This window comes from Corythoichthys intestinalis, chromosome 10 (genome assembly GCF_030265065.1).
Source record: "Corythoichthys intestinalis isolate RoL2023-P3 chromosome 10, ASM3026506v1, whole genome shotgun sequence".
In the NCBI taxonomy this organism is placed as follows: Eukaryota; Metazoa; Chordata; class Actinopteri; order Syngnathiformes; family Syngnathidae; genus Corythoichthys; species Corythoichthys intestinalis.
In genome coordinates, this window is record NC_080404.1 from 17,418,434 (window position 1) to 17,436,202 (window position 17,769).

The 17,769-nt window shown below is 40.1% G+C and overlaps 1 protein-coding gene across 1 annotated transcript in view; it reads right to left on the reverse strand.

Moving 5' to 3' along the window:
• LOC130923249 (uncharacterized) overlaps window positions 1-9,733 on the reverse strand; it is a 41,227-nt gene extending 31,494 nt beyond the window's left edge. The window contains exons 1-3 of the mRNA XM_057848796.1: window positions 8,923-9,733; window positions 5,928-5,978; window positions 543-646 (exon numbers count right to left, since the gene is read on the reverse strand). Of these exons, the coding sequence (XP_057704779.1) occupies window positions 543-646; window positions 5,928-5,978; window positions 8,923-9,733 (966 nt within the window). The remainder of the gene's footprint in view (window positions 1-542; window positions 647-5,927; window positions 5,979-8,922) is intronic.
• Window positions 9,734-17,769: the final 8,036 nt, after the last annotated feature.

The following is a 17,769-nucleotide window of genomic DNA, read 5'->3' on the forward strand; positions in this document are numbered from 1 at the left end:
CCACTGCAGCCCATCCCCCCTCCCCCAGCCCGGCAAAGGGGCCACCGTCATCCCCACGAGATCCAGGGTGGTCCCCCAGGCCATCCGTGCCCCCATCTACCGGCCTTCAGGGATGGGATAAGGGGACGCGGCATCACTCCATACACCCACCCAGCCCACAAGCCACCATCGCAGCCCCCCAACCGGCACGGCCCACCACGCCCGGGGTAGGGCAGTATCCCCCACCGGAGCAGGCGATACCCAGGAAAATCCCTGCTGTCTTTACAAACCTGGTGAAAAGTTACAGGAAACGGCGACTTTCATGAGTGTTGACTTGGGGGAAAAAAATCTAATCTCATGCCAACCCCTATATACAGCCAGTAATATATTTACCATCATGGAAGTACTGCACAATAAGAGTCTTAGTCAGATAATGAAAATGTTTCTGGTGAATGTGCAGAGACTCTGTAGATACCTTTAAATACATTAGAGGTAAATGTATAGGTCTGAACAGAGAACATGTGACATTGTGGGCAAAAAGATGAACTGCTTGGCCTTCATACCCTCTGGTGAGTAAATGCATCCATTGTGGAAGCCTGCAGTGGAGGCCGGACAGTAGCAATCTTCAGCATGTCGGAGCAGCTGACATCACTTTTGCTTAAATCATCTACGAAGAAAAACATGTTGATTAATGAACGCCAGTGGCGTCGTTAGGCCTCTTTTAGGGTGGCTTCAACCCCCCGAAAGTATTCTCAAGCCCCCCTAAATAATTTGATGTTTTATAATAATAATAATGATAATAATAATAATAATAATACAAAAAATGCTGACATATTCACTATGATGTTGCCAGAATATTATTTTAAATCAATAATCATATAACCTGTCCTTATTAACTTAAATATGGTCATAAATCTGTCAGTTTCCCCTTACTCCATAGAGTAAGGTATAGTGCCCCTACAGTGCATCGCTTTCCAATCCAATCCACTTGTTCATATAGAGAACGCCCACATCTTTGAATATCCTGACCGTGTTTTCGCAGTGACATTGTTAGCAGTCGGTACTACGTTTTTTTTTTTTTTTTTTCCCACAGTTGGTCTCTGTGCACGTCTTACCTTTGTTGTTTTGCGGTCAAAAGTTACATACCAGCTCTAAAATAATGCTGCTACTTAGCTGCTGCTAGCTAATTAGTCTGAAATGCATTGAGAGGGTCCTAGTAGAGTTAAGTGTGTACTCTTGTCACCACTATCTTTAGGGTGACTTCCTTCTGGATCATCAGCTGTGTTTCTTACTTTACGCGTAAATGAGTACAGGAGCTGAGCTCAGTCACATATGATTATCATCAGTGGATAGTCATTAACATAGTAATACTGGATACTGGATACTAGTAGTACTATAATAACACTGGAACCTTTTCAGGGTTGATTAGTGGAATTTATTGCTTTATCACTGGGGTTGGGACCTTTATTTGTGCTGCATTGAATGAGGTGTGTCCAAACGTTTGGCATGTACTGTATGTATGCATGTATGTAAATATGTTATGTATAATGTTTGAATATATGTTAGTGTGCATGTGTGTAAGGCAAATTAGCATGAACCAGATATTACTTGAATTCAAGTAATTAGTGGCCTTTTTCAGAGTTTGAAATTACAGGCATTTTTGTTACATATGTGTCCAAAATGTAATCTGTGCGATTTACAAATATTTGGGAACAAACAATTACTGTGTTGTGAAAATCATGGCATTAGCATCATGATTTTAAATACTATATACATATATATGTGTGTGTGTGTGTGTGTGTGTGTGTGTATATATATATGTATACATATATATATATATATATATATATATATATATATATATATATATATATATATATATACCAGGGGTCGCGTTAACCGGATATTTTCCGTCGTTGACCGGTTTTTTAAAACGGTGACGGAAAAAACTGAAATCCGTCCGTCATTTTGACAGGTTGCAATTCACACCCCAGACCACAGGGTGGCGAGTCAGCATATTAGCTATTGTCTCTCTTAATGCATGACGTCGTTGGCTCTTCTGTCAGAATATTGTAGCATCACCGGGGTCTGGCGGCGGCACCGTGATTGACACATCAACGCGAGGTTCTTATTGGTGCACCCGGTGTGCCAGCGCGTCATCCAATCACCCAATCACATGACGTCACAACTCCGCCCCCCCTGACCGGAGCCGCCATATTGTGTGTCAGCTCGTCATATTTACACATTACCGCTACGTACATGCCTCCTATTACGCCGTGTTTTTCTGCTCGTTAATATTAATAATCAAAATGGTGAAGATGAGAGCGAGATGGACTGCTGTAATTCGACAAGAAGTCTGGGCACCAAACGATCACCACAGACTATGTAGTAGTCTTTTTATATCTGGTAAGATGCATTTAATATATATTTAGAACATTTTGGGCTGACAACCACAATTAAGATCATTGTGTGACGTTGGTGATTGGGGTCTATATCGTTGCCTCTTTTTCTCTGGGGCGGAGTTGTTGGTAAGCAGAGTTAAAAGGGAGAAAAATACCACGACTTCCGTGTCTAATTTTTCGCGGCCAAGCAAGTGTTACAATATTAATTAAAAATGAATGAAAACTAAATACTATTGAATATATCATCATTATCATTTAAAAAATTTAAGTGACGGGTAAAAATAGACTATGACCGGATTTTTATGACCCTGTCAGTCAAAATGACAGACAACGAAAATGTCTAGCGCAACCTCTGATATATATATATATATATATATATGTACATACAGTATATATATATATATATATATATACAGGGGTGCACATAATTGGTCCGCATGCGCACATGCGTACTGGACGTAGACAAACGCGCTGGCCGTCAACGGCTTCCATACGCTTTTGCGTACCGATGGCTGACCACTGTATTTGCGGCGGACACGAGAAAATAATTTCTCAAAATGTCGAAGAGGCAGGCCCCACTGAGTAATTATTTCCGTGTTCCCCCACCTACGTCAAAAGACAGACAGACGACAGAGACGTCACCGGAGCTACCGGAAAAAAAGGACTTTTGATGAAAAGTGGCTGCAGGAGGTACAATGGCTAGAAGTAAATGATGATCGCACAGAAATGCGGTACAAAATGTGCCGTGAGAATCCCAATGTCGCTGATAAGAGCAGCGCATTTTATGTAGGGTCAAAGAATTTCAGCCGTCCAAACTTTCAAAAGCACGAAAAAAACAGAGCATGTGGCATTTAAGCAAACTATCGAAAATCGATGTCAGATAGGACCCCACTCGCCCTATGGACAAGTGGTGGAATAAAGGTAATGAAAACGGCGCCGTGCACTGACAAACATGTTTTTGTTCGCATTTTACAAAGCTAAACATGCACGTTCAATTAGGTCTTATGAGGAGGACATCCCACTTTTACAAAGGCCTGGAGTTAATGTGGGAGCCGCATAATGCCCTTTATTTTGAATTGTTTTTTTAATGTTTATTTCTTTACATTTCACTTTAAAGTAATGGCAATTTTGTTGTGCCATTTGATGTTAATCAAGCATTAATTGTTAATGTAATTAATTAAAGTTAATTGGCACTAAGTAAAGCTTGTCATAATTTTATCGCATCAGGCGGGTCGGCTCTCAAGCTCAATGAGGACCAAGTCACATCTCCAGGTCCTCCTCTGAGAACCTGGGCAAAAAAAATATGTGCACCTCTCTCTCTCTCTCTCTCTCTCTCTCTCTCTCTCTCTCTCTCTCTCTCTCTCTCTATATATATATATATATATATATATATATATATATATATATATATATATATATATATATATATATATACACAGTGGGGAGAACAAGTATTTGATACACTGTCAATGGGAAAACCCATTGGCAGTGTATCAAATACCTGTTCTCCCCACTGTATATATATATATTTGTTTGTTTGTTTTTTTTTTGTGAAGTTTTGTGCTTGTAAGCTACGTTCACTTACATCCTGTGTAACTGTTCTTAAAACCTAATGGCGCCCCTGATGAACGCATTCTGGTTAGTGGGATATCACTTTGTTAACTCATGGGAAAATAGCTTTTAATTTAATTTTTTATTCTGGATTTATAATCATTTTTTACATGTTGTCACAGATGTTTGTTGAAAATGGATTGTCACTGATAGACATGGCATATTGGAGTTGCTTGGCAACAAGTCAAGCACAACATCTACGAGTTGATGACGTGCTTTTTTTGACAACTCAAATTCCTTCCCAGAGAAATGCACATTCTTGGTCAGCAAGCAAGTTCCATTTTTATCTGCAATCATAACAAACCAAGAATATGATTTTTATCCCAAGCATAAAGACTCATTCGAGCAAAACGCTGAACTGGAATGAAGCAGTACAATTCGGATTTTAACCTGTATTTTCTGACAAATTTGATATGTTCTTAAAGGATTTTTTGGGGCTTTATCCACAAAACACTCAATGAACAGATGTGTGAATATTGTCAAATATAATTAATTATTTTTCCTTATTAAGAAGGTGCAAATCCAACTTTTACAATGTCAAGAATAGTAGCCTTCTGAATTGTTTACACGACAAATAAACCACACTAATTTATGGAGCTCATGTTTTCCATTCCAGGTTGTTCTGAAAGATTAGTTTGACGTAGATCGGAGATCCGGTTAGCATCAGATAAGAGAGTTAACGGGTTTATGTGTGTCAGCAAAGGAATCTGTTGCGGTTCCAGGAGAGACATCAGGAAGAGGAGAAGTGGGGCAAGTTTACTGACACTGTCTTCATCACCTGGATGACCTTGAAATTTGTGAAACGCCCTTTCTTATCTTGTTCTGTGACATGGTTTAGCCAAGAATTGCAAAATGATGAAGCAACTAATGGAGGATAGCTGTACACCCACAGCCCTACCACAGTTGGGCACAGACTTCACAAAGTCTCTAACTTCACTGAGTCCAAGTATAACAAGAGGACAGAACATTTTGGGCTGGCTTAACGACAGAGGTTGCTGTTGCCTTATAGGGTGAAATTAGCTGCTGAGGAAAGATGGACGTTGTTCCCAGCCTAAGGAAGCTGCATCAGGACACGTCAAAGATCGAGTGAACTCTCACACCTCAAAGTGGCTAGCAACAACAGTGCATCCTTGCTTAATGCTCGTACACACAGACGCATTAGTCAATCAGTTGTATGAGCCAGGCAAGACATTCTAATGCTTACGATAAATGGCAGACATAACAACCTGACTTGAATCAGCGCCCAATTTTACAAGCTCATACATGGATACGTTCAGTATGTACCTGAATCATGTCAAATCAATTATTGCTTTCATGCATATAATTTCAGGAATTTTTGCATAATCCTTCCGGCACATTGTAACGACAATATATATACTACAGTATATTATAAACAGCAAATATACAGTACATTATACTAATGGAAATGGTAGCCCAAGAGTTAATAAAATGACATTTTAGGGAAGCGCTTACATTTCTCTGCAGTCGGTGCAACGCAAGCGACTAATTATGCAGAATCCCATTTAGCGGATGTATGTGATGGCTCTCTTTCAGTATTTTTGCCCTCGGCTGATTTGAGAGAAAAGAAAGCGCTTGTTGAGTGACAACCCAGGGAGGAGAGCATGCTGAGTCACAGGAACTCAAAACCTGGGAACCGTCGTTTAAGCCAAGCACTGGGACTACGCACACAATAGCTAAAATGGGATTCAAACAAAGGGGAACTTCGGCAAGTCCCAAAGGAGGCGTTCGAGGCACTGTAGCGATGTCTCATAATGACTGCAATTTCATCTGAATGGGGAACGCAGCTCAACAGCTGGATGATGTCGACCATCATCTGGTGCCGTTTACCTCGCCTCTCTCCTTCCAAATGGAAACAGACCTTTTAAATTTGAATACAAATACTTACTTAGTACATGTGTCTAAAGAAAAACTCACCCAAGTTGAGCTCAGTAAAAGGCAAAAGTTTTATTCCAGTATTGAAGTTACCTGAAACATAGAAAGATGACAGAAATTTAATCTTTGAATGAAACCCACTACTCCTATCACTAATATTATTATTGGTTATGTTCTTCAGAGAATCGATCTTCATGTCAAGTCTCTAATGGTTGTAACCTCAGCCTTTCCACCATCTGCTACATGACATCTGCTAGTAACTCTGTACATAGAACAAAGAAGCTTAGAATCTGGTGCTTTTATATTTCTATTTTCCCTTAGCAAGGCTGAACAACTCTCATTTCAATTAGCATTAGCGTCTGACAGTGAAATTCATTCTGTGAATTTCTCACTGAGAGTTGACAAAATGCTACTTTATACGGATCTATAGAAAGAGTGAATGGTTTAATTCTTACTGGAATGAATGAATAAATGGATGAATGGATGAATGGATGAATGAATGAATGAATGAATGAATGAATGAATGAATGAATGAATGAATGAAAACGTATCTGGAAGTAGGGTTTTTTTTGCATAAGATGGCATACCAACAAAATCAGCCATGAAGGTGTAAAGAACTGTATTACCCCTCCCACTATGGGAGCATGGCTGCAAACAACCACAATGCTGAACATCATTCGAAGTGTCAATCACAAGTGGCTACATTTTTCTACTAGAGTAGTACATCTACTTACGAAATTGGTTTTGAAAGTAGTGTCGTAAAGAGAGAATTCCGTAAGTAGAGACGTTTTCATGTAAATGCCCTAACCCATTCCAAGCCCTCCAAAATTCAGACGTACATTGCTGGCCGAAAGTATTAGCACCCCTGCAATTCTGTCAGATAATGCTCAATTTCTCCCAGAAAATGATTGCAACTACAAATGCTTTGGTAGAAATATCTTCATGTATTTTGCTTGCAATGAAAAAACACATAAGAGAAATGAATTTTTTTTAAATTATCATTTTACACAAAACTCCAAAAATGGGCCGGATAAACGTATTGGTACCCTTTGAAAAATCATGTGATGCTTCCCTAATTTGTGTAATTAACAACACTTGTTACTTACCTGTGGCACATAACAGGTGGTGGCAATAACTAAATCACACTTGCAGCCAGATAAAATGGATTAAAGTTGACTGAACCTCTGTCCTGTGTCATTGTGTGCACCACATTTAGCGTGGAGAAAAGAAAGAAGACCAAAGAATTGTATGAGGACTTGAGAAACAAAATTTTGAGGAAGCATGGGCAATCTCCAGGCTACAAGTATATCTCCAAAGACCTCAATGTTCCTGTGTCTACCGTGCGCAGTGTCATCAATAAGTGTAAAGCCCATGGCACTGTGACTAACCTCCCCAGATTTGGACGGAAAAGAAACAATGACGAGAGATTTCAACGAAAGATTGTGTGGATGGAGGATAAAGAACCTCGACTAACATCCAAACAAATTCAAGCTGTCCTGTAGTCCGAGGGTACAACAGTGTCAATCCGTACTATCTGTTGGTGTTTGAATGAAAAGGGACTCTATGGTAGGATACCCAGGAAGACCCCACATCTGACCCAGAGACATAAAAAAGCCAGGATGGAGTTTGCCAAAACTTACCTGAGAAAGCCAAAAATGTTTTGGAAGAATATCCTCTGGTCAGATGAGACAAAAGTAGAGCTTTTTGGGAAAAGGCATCAACATACAGTAAAGTTGACAAGAAAAAAAACGAGGCCTTCAAAGAACAGAACACGGTCCTCACAGTCAAACATGGCGGAGGTTCTGTGATGTTTTGGGGTTGCTTTGCTGCCTCTGGCACTGGACTACGTGACCGTGTGCATGGCATTATGATGTCTGAAGACTACCAACAACATTTGTAGCATAATGTAGGGCCCAGCGATAGAAAGCAGGGTCTCCCTCAGAGGTCATGGGTCTTCCAACAGAACAATGACCCAAAACACACTTCAAAATGCACTAGAAAATGGTTTGACAGAAAGCACTGGAGACTCATAAAATGGCCAGCAATGAATCCCATAGAACACACGTGGAGAGATCTGAAAATGGCAGTTTGGAGAAGGCACCCTTCAAATCTCAGATACCTGGAGCAGTTGGCCAAAGAAGAATGGTCTAAAATTCCAGCAGAGCATTGTAAGAAACTCATTGATGGATACCGGAAGCGGTTGGTTGCAGTTATTTTGTCTAAAGGTTGTGCTACCAAGTATTAGGTTGAGGGTGCCAATACCATTTTTGGAGGTTTGTGTAAAATTATTATTTTCATTCTCTATTGTGGTTTTTCATTGCAAGCAAAATAAATGAAGATATTACCACTAAAACATTTGTAATTGGGTTGGGGGAAATTGAGCATTATCTGACCGAATTGCAGGGGTGCCAATACGTTTGTCCAGCAGTGTAAATCTTTTATGAAGCATAGAACTGAATCCAAATATGTGACAAATACATGTTACTATTAGATTATTGCACAATAATAATAAAATAAGAGTTTTGCATAATGTAAAAAAACAAAAAATAAAAAATAAAAGTTAATGCACTCAGGTAAAGCTGTCGCAACACGATGGGCGAATGAAGAAGACGTTGGGATAAATACATACACATACAGTAGAGGTCCCTCTTAGCCAATTGGATGCCAGGAAGATGCTTGGCAATAGCCAATGGCAGAGCAGCTTTAAATATGTTATGTTCAATAAACTCTGAGAGTAGCAGCCCATACTGTATTTTTGCCTTTCGTATCCTGAAATTTCTGTCGTAACAAGAGGCAATATTTTAATGTTGAGGTGTGTCCTAACCTGAAAATTCCTAATGAAAAGACCTTTATAAGTAGAGGTACTATTGTATAAATATCCCCCCCCCGAATGTTAAGGTTTAATTTGCTAAGCTTTAAATACTAATTCAAAATGCTCTGGTTTTACATCCCTGCTCTGTGTTTTAGCAAAATCTGCCATTGCTGCATATTTACAAAAAACAAGGAGCTAGATTATTTTCTCTATTCCTAAACTCACGTTTGTGCTGAAGTACAGGAACGGGATCCACCTGATAAACACGAGACAACATCGCTTTTGGTTTTTCTTCATCCTCATCTTTAATTGTCTCCCTTTCTTCTGGCAACTGATCACTATTGCCCTCTTCAGAATCCGTTGCTTTATCAACAATATTCTCAGTGTCTGTCAATTCAAGCGTTGCTTCTTCTGCCTCCATATTCTCCTCATAGTCACGAGCATGACAGCTACCTCTACTCTCTGCAATGTAAACCATGCTTTCTTCAGAATTTATATCAAAGAACTGATCATCCTCGATAACATCAGATGGAGTGGGTGGAATCAAGTTGATCTCGCAATGCGCCAAGAGGCTCCCAGAAGCTGGAGTGCTGTTATCACCACTTCCAAAGAGGAAGTGTTCCTCTTCATCGTCATCTCCAATTTCTTCCCAACTGCTGGAAGAGCAGATCTGTCTTGCTTGAGGCTGAAGAGGTAGCGAAGACAAATGCTGTACTCGTTTCTTCATCAGAGCCCTCGGACAGGTCGACACAGAGCTAGCAGAGCGTCCCATTTTGTTTCTTGGGGACACAGGCTGTTCGTCAGATAGACAAAAACTGGTATTAACTATTCCCAGATCCTCCACAGTAATGTGGATAGTATCCTTATCACACACTTGTAAAGGTTCCTCATTTTTCTTCTCCTGTTCCTGTAAATGATCCTCCTCTCCATTTTGCAAACAGGAGCAACAGAAGAAGACCCTATGAAAAAGATGCCGGGTTCTCCTGGGGAAGCAACAACTCTGACCTTTCTCGCAGTTCATTCCTGGACTTTCCATGATAATAGCTACCGAACAATCCACTGGTTTCATACCATCTTATCAGATAGCTGTGTAAAATCACAACCCTGCACTTTGGATGAAATATGTTTTGGAAAATGAGGCAATGCAAACACTCATTTGCAAAATGGGTTGCTATGGAAAGGAGAGAAACCGTTCGTACATTGTGTGCCAGGTGAGCACTTGAAATACAGAATCTAATCAGTGTCCTTTGATATGTTAAGCAGCATAATGTGGACGCCTCTTTCAAAGAGATGTAAAGTGCAAACACAGACTATACAGTACATTTATTTTCAAAATTTACAAGGCTACAATAGGTTTTAAAAAATAATTCTGTTGGGTTCTGCCTAGAGATTTACATTATTGTTTTGTTGCTTACTACAGTTTTGAATCATTTGAAGTGAAATTCTGTTTTCTTGTTTGGACGTGATGGTATTATTATTATACCAAGACAGTGTTTCGTTTCCTGGTGTGTCAGTTATTGGGACCTTAGCAGTGTGTTTGGAAACAGGTGAGAATATGGGCTGGCGGATGCTTTGCTGTACAGCCCCTATGACCCCCGTTCCACATGCCTAGTCCTGCTGTCTGCTGCATGATAAGTCATCCAGCACCAACACTAAGACCCATTTTGCCACACCACCCACAATGGAGGATTCTATGAAAAGATTATATCTGTGTTTTGATCCCCCACACCCCTCACGCTAGCTTAGGTAGGCTCCCTCTACCTGTGAACTTTATTAGAATAAATGGCATAGGAAGTGATGTGAATAGGAGTTTTGACAAAAATACAAAAGTATAACAATTTATAATAACTATCCATTATAACTAGTTAATAGATCATTAGTAAACTGTTAATAAATTATTTGATTTGTTAAGTGTTTGTTAACAGTTTGTTAAGCATTATAAATGATTCTTTATAGATTTCTAATATATCATAAATAAACTGATGAAAAAATGAATGACTTGTAAGTTGTATGTCAATATTTTTACCTACACCTTATGAATTAGTTACTATTAGCTTGTAAATGGTATATAACTAACAGATGACTTATTAAGTATCAGTTGATAGTTTATTTATGTTATTAGGATGTTATTCGAAAGTTGCAACTATTTATCATTTCTTAATTTTTAGCAAATGAGGAATAAGTACTACTTGAGAATAACGTCCTAACTAATACTTAATATGTTAACTTTCTCTTTACAGATCAGTTATTAATAGTTTGCTAACTATCTACTTTGAAGACAAGCAAAAATGTTGAACAAGTTCAAGGTACTGAAATTTGATGGGTTATTTAAAATATCAAATTTTTGTACCTCAAGATTGTTCCACCCATAGGCCTTTATTGTGTGCTGTATTTTACGCAAGAACCACACCTACTTTACCACAAAAACACCACAGATGAAATGTTGAACATTTGGTTTAATGCATAGAAAAACACATATTGAGCCGTCAGATGGCAGAACAACAAAATATAACAGTATAGTAAAAACCCATGAGTTTGGGTTTAAACCCTAAGGTATGATTTGGCCACGCTTTTGTGCTAAACACAGTATAAAGTGAATTGATGAGGGGCATTTAATGTTCATACGTCACAGCACAGCAAACTGTTAACAAATACTTAACAAGTCAACAACAAATCCTTTATTAACAGTTTACGAATGATGTATTAACTAGTTATAACAGATAGTTATTATTAAGTGTTACCAATTGATGTTTTGAAAAGTTTACATTGGCAATGGCATAAATTCCTAATCCAGAAATATGTATAAATAATATAAGAACAAGCATAACCTCATTTTTAACACAATATGACACAAAAGGGTAAGCTGTTTATTTCAATTGCAGCACATGTAGGTACTTTCAGGCAGATACCAGCATTAGTCCACAGACTGGGTGGCTTTCCTCCCATAACATCTCTGAGGCTGATGGGAAAGTATGTGGGTTCATTTACCTCACATTAAAATATACCACAACAAAGCAAAGAAGCTGAAGAACATCACAGTGCTTGAAGCACAATTGACGTAGTGAGGAATGTTGCAGCCAGCACACAGATGAAAGCACTCTTATCAAATACAAGGTGTTTAGAAATGCATTGTATATGAGGGAATCTTAATTGAAGCTTCCCCCGTATTACTTCCAATCAGTAACGCATACCCAGCAAATGGGGGCAGTAGAGAGCAAGCTTACAACACTGACAGGACACAAACATAAACCAGAGCCTACCACTTCTCTGAACCACCTCCTCTGGTATTCACAAAGCCTGGATAGAGTTAAACCACACAAGTGCTTTTCATTCACAGCTCTTTAAAACCAGCTTTCATGATATCTTGATCCACTATTTGAAATTATATCAAGTTTTGTCATAATTCTTTTTACATGTTGCTCAAAGCCATAAGGAAACTAAAGCGGTGTATAAAGCCCTGTAAAGCAGTTTTTCCAGACTTCTTTATGTATACTGTATGTTAAACATATTTGAAGATGAGTGCTATAAACATGCAAACACTGAGAAAAATCAAGCACTGAATTTACAAGCTATAGCGTTAAATTATTACTGTTTATACATTCTCTGTTATTCAGGTGCTGGTCTTTCAATGAGGTGAGGCTCAAAGTGTGTCCGCCTTTAAGTACTTCATGACGGTGGAGGGGCTCAGAAGCACCCGCTGCATGGTAGTCCAGCCGTTTTTAACAATGAAAGTTTCACTAGGATGATTAAAAAGTCTCCGTTTCAACTCAGAGCACTGGAATGAAAGTTGCAAAATGCCTCCCGCAGATGGTTACACAACAAGATTGTTGATTCACTCATTTCGCTGTCAATCACAAATTGATTCAGCCTCAGACAGATCGTCCAATCAATATGCAGAGAAGCTGAGCATCAAGGCCAGCTGAGCTCCACCCACTGCCCATCGACCTTCAGAGACGCTGAGCATCTGTTGGGCAGGACAGGCCCAGCATTCATCCAATGCACCCTCAAATCTGTAGACCAGGGATGTCCAAAAAGGTCCTCAAGGGCCATTGTGGGTCCCAGTTTTTGCTTCTACCAATCAAGCCGGACAGTTTAGCCAATGAAGTTTCTGCTAAAACAAGCAGGACATGACTGTGATCAACTGATTACACTTGTAAGATACCCGATTGGTGAAAAGGTGTCGTCTTGTTTTTTTGTAGGAATAGACTCCAGCCCCCACTGCGGCCCTATATGGAACAATTTGGACACCCCTGCTGTGGACACTCAGCGTCCACACTGTTTAAAGCAATATGAAGCTGCCCGAATGAATGGAAAAAAAAGCTGCATTCAACCAATGATAAGAATGTGAGTTTAGAGCATTGTATCGCGTATTTATTCAATGACATTTTCACACAAAAGTATTCATTGCATCATTTATTTTTGACATTTTAGGGGAAGCTGAGCTTCCCTTGCAGTCTTAGAGCAATCGCCTCTGGTTCTAGTGGCAAAAACGGTGTTTTGTGATGCAGTTGAACCCTATGGTATTATTTGTCACACCTCAATTATATAAGTTGTGAGCACCATCATTTCATTTATTGCCGTTCCCAGTTAGTCAAGTAGTCATGAAACTTTCACCTGTTTCTACATAAAATGTGTGGAGCCATCATATAATGTGTACCTTTCCAAAAAGAACACCATTCCTGAGGTGTTACACCAAACAAGGTGCACAGAGAGAGCAAATGGTGAATTGGATGGCTCCACTGCAAAACTGTTCTGCTATGTGGCAGCACTAGTCAAGCCCACTATTGGGCTTGATGAGCTGCATTAATTTTCCAGTCTCGCTTGTATAAACCCACACAACAAAATACACGTCACAGAAAGTTAACTGTTATTACAAACACTAGCTCATGAGCTAACGAGCTAGCAAGCTTGCTCAATTGCAGCGGAGTCATCCATAACATCAGTGTCTCGCGAGGTGTTGTGTGTGTCCTGCCTAACAGTGAAACATACATGAAGTAAAACTTTTCCCTATCCTTTTATACAGTTTGTAGCTAATGTTTGAAATCAGGTGATAATCTTCTATCAAACTGACAAATTTACAAAAACTTATGACGAATGCTAGGAGACAGACACAGCAGACAAGATGAATGTAACACAGCTGCTATTGCCTCGGGCCACTTCTCGGAGACATGAGTGAGAAAGACACGGAAAGCCATTAGTCTCTGCTCCCACAGTGACGATGTAAATTTCAAACAATCCCAATCATTTGTGTTTAACTAGGCCTAAGAGGGATTTGTTTGATTCTCTCCCTGGATCCTGCCTGAGTGGCCACTATGGACTTGCAGATCTGCTCTAAATGCTCAGACATATTGTCAGGGACCGCCGGGGGGCAGTACGTGAAGAAAAGGTATGGGTGGACCCGAAAGCAAGGGAATAGGGAGACAAGGCAGGGTGGTGGAAATTCAGAAATCTTTTAATAATGAAAAGGTCAAACAAGGTAGGCTACAAACAGAAGCTCAGAAGCCATACAAAAGACTGGGAATCAAAATCAACCTACTATAAACAGGTACTTGGCTTGGATGGGGGCCAGGGAATACACATCTGTCAATGACAATCTTGCAACAAAGACTGACAAAATATGGGAAGCTTAAATACAGACAAGGAGTAGCGAAACATTGAGGCACAGGTTGGTGACACAAGAGGCAGTTGATTGGTCGACACACAAGGAGCAGGCACAATAGTAAACTATAGTATCCAGGAGTGTCCAAGTCTTATTTGACTGAGTCTGGAATGCCCCCAGGAAACAATTCAGCCAAAATCGACCCTCTGACTCCACGCCCTCACCTCTTACAATGTTGCACCAGTGGGAATCATGTTCTACACTTCCTGTCATGTTCAGCTTTGCTTTGCCATCACACACCAGAAAGTTCAGACACATCTGCAGCACAACTGTTCTATGGAGATTCAAAACTTTGACTTGAATCTGTTCCATTCATAACACCCTCTTTTCTTTGAACATCTCTTCCGGTATTCCACCATTGAATCCTCCGTGGAAGTCCGACTTCCAGAGTGTGCCAGATATTTGCAGCTTCCCTTGTGGCTGACATTTAATAGCATGAGAAAAGAAGTTTGGTGGAGGGGAAAAGAGGGCAGTGACCTTGAGAACTCATGGGTTGAACTTTCCCCTCTATTCCCCCACCATTACTCCGCTCCCTAATCAATTACTGTTGGCAGTAAGGAGACCACCAATGATTAGCGGGAGCGAGGCAGACGTGGTTTGGGGGGTTGAAGTGTGAGGAGGGGGCACACGAGTGGGGGTTAGGGAAAGAGTGAAGAAGTCCCTCAAACCACTTTGATCTAAACTAGCATGGGAAAAGAAACATTTAAATTGGCCTTGTTTTTATTATCAGTGAAAATAAAATTAACACATTTTACTGTAATCTTGATGTACACATGCCAATGCCAAATTCTGTTTACTGACAGGAGACCAACCAATTATCAAATCATTTCAAGACTTTTCAGTCTGTGAGAATGAAAGCTGTTCTCACGGTCAGTGTTGCTACCAAACTCAACAAAATCACTTGTTTTAGATTGGCTGATTGTCTTCCTTGGATCTAAGTGATTGATGTTTAATTGGATGAGAGGAACTCTTACACCACACCCACTGGCAACTATTTTTCTCTTGCCTTCAACCCCCCCCCCCCCCCCCCCCCCCTTTGAATCTATTATTCTGTGGCTTCTCACCATTAACTTTCTAAGTTTATCTCTTTTATGGAGTTGGGTCACCAACCAGCCATCCCAAATGTCATCATTTCTCCACTCTTGTTTCATGGCCAGAGGCAAAAGAGCACAAATAGTTTATATTTGAGTGGGTGAGCGAGATATACACAGACGGACAGATTAAATAAAGGAAGATAAAAGGGGCCAAAAGAATGAAAAGACAAGGGATTTGTTCCAGAAAGGGGAGGAACTGACTTGGACTAAACGCGACACCTAGAAAACCTGCCTTACGAGATCCTCCGGGGTGCTCCCCAGCTCAGTTTTCTCTTAATGGTATCATGAGCACGACTAAACACTTGTCTCCACTTTTCCCATGGGAACACCGTTTTGTGACATTGCCAAGCACTCTGATAAAGTTATCTCACTTCGCTCATGTTCCCCTTTCCGGATATGCCCTGTTGAGACTAGCTGTGAGAAGATAATGTTAAATCAAATTATGTTTTATCTGTCAATTCGGAGCCAACTCTGATTATCGTCACCGCACGTCACCAAGCAACGACAGCTCGACTCTAACTCGGGCAGTTTTGGAATGTAATGCGTTGTATTGTTTGCCGGGCCAGGTTTGTGTTTTGTCATGGGATGTTTTTCACAGGCAGACAAGGGTGGTCACTGCGATGCCTCATCGAGCAGGCATCTCAAAGCTCCTGTCACGAGAGTTTAGAATGGGCAAGATCAAGGACAAAGGCTTCCAAGTGGCAACTTGTCCGTTTGAGGTCTCTGAAGAGATGCAAAGAAATCACTGCAAATTAATTTTAACACTCAGTGAAAAGACAGATTAGTGCCGAGACGCTGGCACAAAGGGTGTTAAATTCGGTGAGCAGCACGCTTGACAACAGGCCAGACCTGGGACACATTAGCCTCAGCTGCCAACAGTGACCTATTTTCCCCTAAAAGACGAGGAAGGATTTCTAGCATCCTCTATTGTGCACAAACCACACCACTGAAGACTCATCTACATTCCCCCATTTTGGGCAGCATGCCCTTTGATGCCTCCTATAAGATTTTAATTAAGTGTGTCAGGTGATTAGATGGCCCATATTGATCTGGGGGGGCAGATGTTTCAAGAGCCAAGCAGAGCAAATAGCTCTGTAAAGAATACAAACACGGGCCTTAACTATTGTGGTGGAGACTTTAGTGACAGACCCTCTCTCTCTTCAAGCGAGCGAGAAAAGTGATTTCAGCTTCAATTATCATCTTTAGGGGAGGAAATAGTGAGCAGATGGCAACAGTGGTCACGGGCCTCAACACGATCAGCGCTGTTCAGGGACGTCTTTTCTTTGAAACAAATTTACCGTAGCCTCATGAGTTTATATTCAAGTGTTAACACGACACAGTAGTGAGAACACTAAAAAATATCTCACCTATTTGTTTTGAAAATGGATCGGGTAAGTATGTTGTATTTTTTTGGTAGCTTTTTATAATAATTATCCATTAAAAGTAGTTAATCGATCACTAGTAAACTGGTAATAAATGATTTGTTGTTGAATGTTAGTGTTAAGTTCGTTAAGCATTTATAATAATTCCTTATCGATAGTTAATATATCATAAATAAACTGAGGATTAATGAGTAATAAATGGCTCTGTAAGCTGTATGACTATTATTTATACCAGGGGTCGGGAACCTTTTTGGTTGAGAGAGCCATGAGCACCACATATTTTTAAATGTAATTCTGTGAGAGCTTACAGTATGTTTAAAAATACAATTAATGTGTGCATTTTATGTGATTTCAACACTTTTAATCTACAAAGTATCGGAATTCTTTTTAACAACATTGTTATGCTGTTGCTAATCAATGATGAGTGTTTCTTACCATTAATGTGACTTCTGGTGCTGCATGGTTTTGCTGATTGCTTTGCAGTCTGGTTGATGCTTGGTGGGGTTAAGCTTCATGCAGGCATTGAGAAACTTATGCACGAAGCACCATCAGTGCACACTAAAACAAGTTTATGCATGGGTAGATTTTTTTCTTTGGTGAACTCAGTGAAGGACTTGAATAAATCCTCCCCTCTTTGTTGTCCCTTTCATAGTCAAAACCTTGCAATCATGCTGAACTGGGATAAATAACTTACGTCTGTTGACTTATCCAAAGCGAAAGAAAAAAACGGCGCCGCATTTATGGCCTCATGTCCGGCTGAAAAGTACGATACTCCTCGTCTTTTTTTCTTTGTGCCATCTTCTCAAAAGGGTTTCTAACAATGCGGAAAACAAAACTGAAATGAGGGAAGTTTACATCCTGATCTCACACACATGCGCACATTGCCTGCTATTTTCGACAGCAAAACACAGCAACTCCACCTGAACAGTGTCTCTGC